This window comes from Cariama cristata, unplaced genomic scaffold (assembly GCF_000690535.1).
Source record: "Cariama cristata isolate BGI_N322 unplaced genomic scaffold, ASM69053v1 scaffold29481, whole genome shotgun sequence".
Lineage (NCBI taxonomy): Eukaryota > Metazoa > Chordata > Aves > Cariamiformes > Cariamidae > Cariama > Cariama cristata.
In genome coordinates, this window is record NW_009601446.1 from 2081 (window position 1) to 5654 (window position 3574).

Below are 3574 nucleotides of genomic sequence, written 5' to 3' on the forward strand. Positions count from 1 at the left end.
GCTGGACGTGGCATCTCCATCACGATGGGGCTGCGGGTGGGCTGGGGGCTGCCCCTGCATGGCTTTGCTCCTCTCTGCTGGACTGTGGTCAGTTGAAACCTCTGTGCTGAATCACCAAGGATAAAACCAGCCTCTCCAGCAGCTCCCGGGCTGAATTTTGGCTGGTTGGGCTGGAAATGAGATTATGGGCAATAAACACAATAAAACCACTAGCACCGATGGGAATTACAGCCTGGTTTTGGGACAGGCCAGCTGGATCCCAGTCCTGCTCCTGTCTTGCCAGGCAGTGCTGGGTGGCCGAGCTCCTGTCCCTGGGGACATGGGACAGTGTTTCCTTTCCAAGGGTCTACCCTTGCGCATTGGCCCCTCCGGCTGCGCCCCTTCCCGGCCCCGTGGGGCTCAAGGCTGAGCTCAGCTCCCACTGCTGGTTTGGGATGAGTGTGATGGGTTGGGACGAGCCTGTTGTGCTGCTCCTGCACATGGTGGAGGTGAAAATCCAGGTTTGGGAGATGTCTGCCCTGCTCCCCCTCCCGTGCAAAGCACCTCAATAAGATGCAGTAACCCCTTTAGCAGCTCTTTGCTGCAAGATGTGTTTCCAAGCCCTACCTTGCCAAACCATTGGTTTGTCGCTCTCTGGTGTGTGTTAAACCTTGCTTTCTGTCAATAAACCATCACTTCAGTGTCGTACCAGGAGGTGCTGGCATCCCTGAGGACCCGTAGCACATTTCCTCTCCGGCCGAGCCGTGGTCAAGGGTGCAGCCTCTCCGCCGGCTCCAGGTTTTCGGGTGGCTGCAGAGGTGCTGGGTGCTTTGGGAGAGGCAGCTGTGCCACAGGTGCCTGTTCTCGGGCACTCCAGGCTCATTAACCTTCGGGGATAAGAGGATTACAGCAAGTCGCCGGCTTAACTCCGCTGCTGCTTTATGGCCCCACATGGCAGGGTAACACTGGGGCTTCCCCGGTGCGGGAAAGGCAAAACCGGCGTCTTTTCCCAGCGGCTGGGCTCAGCGTTTCAGGACAGGCTTGCTTTTTGGGATACATTCACGGTATTTTTGTTGCTGTCATGCCTGACTCATGGATACAGCCGTTTTGGGCTCATTTGGGGCGGATTCAGTGCATCAACACCGTTGGCATCACCCCTTCAGCTCGGCATCGGGTTCCTCCTGCGTAAGTCAGGAGCGCTCGATAACTCGGCGTCGGGTTCCTCCTCCCACAAGAAAGCCCCTCAATTCAGAGATGTCCCCTGGGCAAGCAGCCGTGTCGAAGCAGGTGTTTTCCCCAGGAGGGGAGATAAGATTTTTATAAGGTTTTACGGCTTGTGGAGCTGCAGGGAGGGACCGGTTTCTCTTCCGGCACAAGTGCCGGCGGCGCGGCCGCTTCCTGCCTTCCCAGCTGGGACCTTGTACCTCCGCCGGTGACCGGGGGCTCACAGACACGGGCACAGCCTGAGCGCTCGTGCGAGGGCAAAGCAGCTCAGTTGAGTCTGCAGGGACCCGGTGAGGAGGAGGAAGATCCTCATGGATCACAGCAACTCGGTTTTACAGCCTGTCATCATGCGGAAGATGCAACCGACCCCTGCCTGGGGGTCGTCTTTTGGAAGAAGCCCGTAATTCAAAGTGTGCTGTGATCAAACATGTTAAAATATAGATAATCCTTCTCTGATGATGACATCGCTCTGGATTTTTGCTCCGTCAAAATGAGCATCGCGACCACTGCACCCTCCTTGCTTGGGGGCTGCATTTTCCCCATGTGCTGTTTGCGTGCAGCAACATCATCAAACAAAAACCCCACCACCCCCTTGTTCAAAGGCTCCTTGTGATCAAACAACCCTGGAATTTGGCATCTCGCTGCCGTGCTTTAACGCTCCCGGGGCATGCTGCTGAGATCAGGCTGCAAAAATGCCGTTTGTTTCCTGGGATGGGGACAGCAGGGAGCATCAGCAGCTGAGCACCGCTGGTGACCTGGCTCCGACCGATAGCGCTGGGGATGGGGGATTTTAACAGACGGCTTTGATCATGAATAAAACCCCCTATTTTGATATGTCATGAATGACTTTAAGGTGACAAATGTGTTATAAAATTCAGGGTATTCCTCAAAAGCGCTGGGTGGCCAAGACGTCCCCAGCTGGCACTGCATCCAGCTCTTTGCTTTGGGGAGGATGTGGGTTGGGGACCACGAGGGCGATGCTGCTGCTGACGGCCGCTCTCTCCTCCTCTTGCAGGCCATCAGCATCAGCAAAGCCATAAATACTCAAGAAGCACCGGTGAAGGAGAAACATGCCCGCCGTATCCTTTCCCTTGGCTGGCCTGGATGGCGCAGAGGAGATCCAGTGCTGAGGGAGGAGGGGTTTCATCCCGTGGGGCTGCAGCCACGGGAGGTTTGGGAGACAGGAGACCCATGCAGAGCTTGGTTGAGGGATGGCATAACGTAGGTTCACCCATCAGTGAGAATGCAAATGAGCGGTGCAATAAAATTGCATTTCTTTGGCAATAAAATGCAAAGGGCCCTTGCAGCAGGGGAAGGTGCACCAGAAAAAAAAATAAATGGGGGTTTTATGTGCGGGCACAGCATCATGCCGGTGCTGTCTGTGCCTGTGGTACACTTGTGCGTGTCCTCTTTTTAATGAAAGGTGAACAGGGGTAGTCCCCAGCCCAACCTGTCCCCTGCTCCCGTGTGTGTCTGGTTGACCTTGACCTCAGGGAAGGGATCATCCTGGGGACGCACCACGAGAAGGGAGCATTCACCTTCTGGTCCTACGCCATCGGGCTGCCCCTGCCCAGCAGTGCCATCCTCAGCTGGAAGTTCTGCCACGTCCTGCATAAGGTCCTGCGCGACGGCCACCCCAACGTGAGTGTCCCCTCCGAAAAGTCCCCTCCTCGTGTTGCTGGCAGGGGGAAATTTTTGGCTCTTGCCAACGTCACCCTGTGGAGAGGGTGGGCTTCCTTCCCTGCCCTGGGGCTGTGAAGCACTCTGTTGTCTCGCATCTTTGAAACCTCCCCATGCAAAGCCCCAACCTCTGGTTGCCATTGAAGGGTTCGAACTTCTCCCAAAGCTTGAGCGGCATAAGGGGCTGGATCCATTCTCTTCCCCAGCTTCAGGGCAGGCAGGTGGGTGCTCACCCAGCTCCGTGCCAGCCCCACCATGCCGCATCCCTCCCGGTTTTGTCCCCAGGTCCTCCAGGACTGCCAGAGGTACCGCAGCAACATCCGAGAGACGGGGGACCTGTGGGTGAGTGGGGTGAAGCAGAGGCTTGTGCCTTCCGGGGGGTTTGCAGGTGGGTGCTGAAAAACATCATGGGCACAGGGAGGGCAAAGCACCACCTGAAATAACCCGTCGTCTCTGCCCCCGCTGGGTGATGGTTACACACATGGTGAAGGGCAAGAGGGCGAGAGCCATAGGGCTGGCGCAGGTTCACCGGCACGCGTCGGCTCTGCTGGCTATGGTCGTATCACACCAATTTCACGACGTTTCCCCTCATGTCTCCGGCAGGGCCATTTGCATGACAGGTATGGGCAGCTGGTGAGCATCTACACGCGGCTCCTCCTCACCAAGATCTCCTTCCACGCCCACGTGAGAC

General features: G+C 56.9%; 1 protein-coding gene across 1 annotated transcript in view; it reads left to right on the top strand.

The window, feature by feature from the left end:
• Nucleotides 1–2218: 2218 nt before the first annotated feature.
• The window catches only part of LOC104169529 (huntingtin-interacting protein 1-related protein-like), a gene marked incomplete at both ends in the record, with an annotated part of 5216 nt that continues 3860 nt past the window's right edge, over nt 2219–3574 (top strand). The window contains 4 exon segments of the mRNA XM_009710466.1: nt 2219–2282; nt 2702–2844; nt 3169–3225; nt 3487–3567. Coding sequence (XP_009708768.1) covers nt 2219–2282; nt 2702–2844; nt 3169–3225; nt 3487–3567 — 345 coding nt within the window.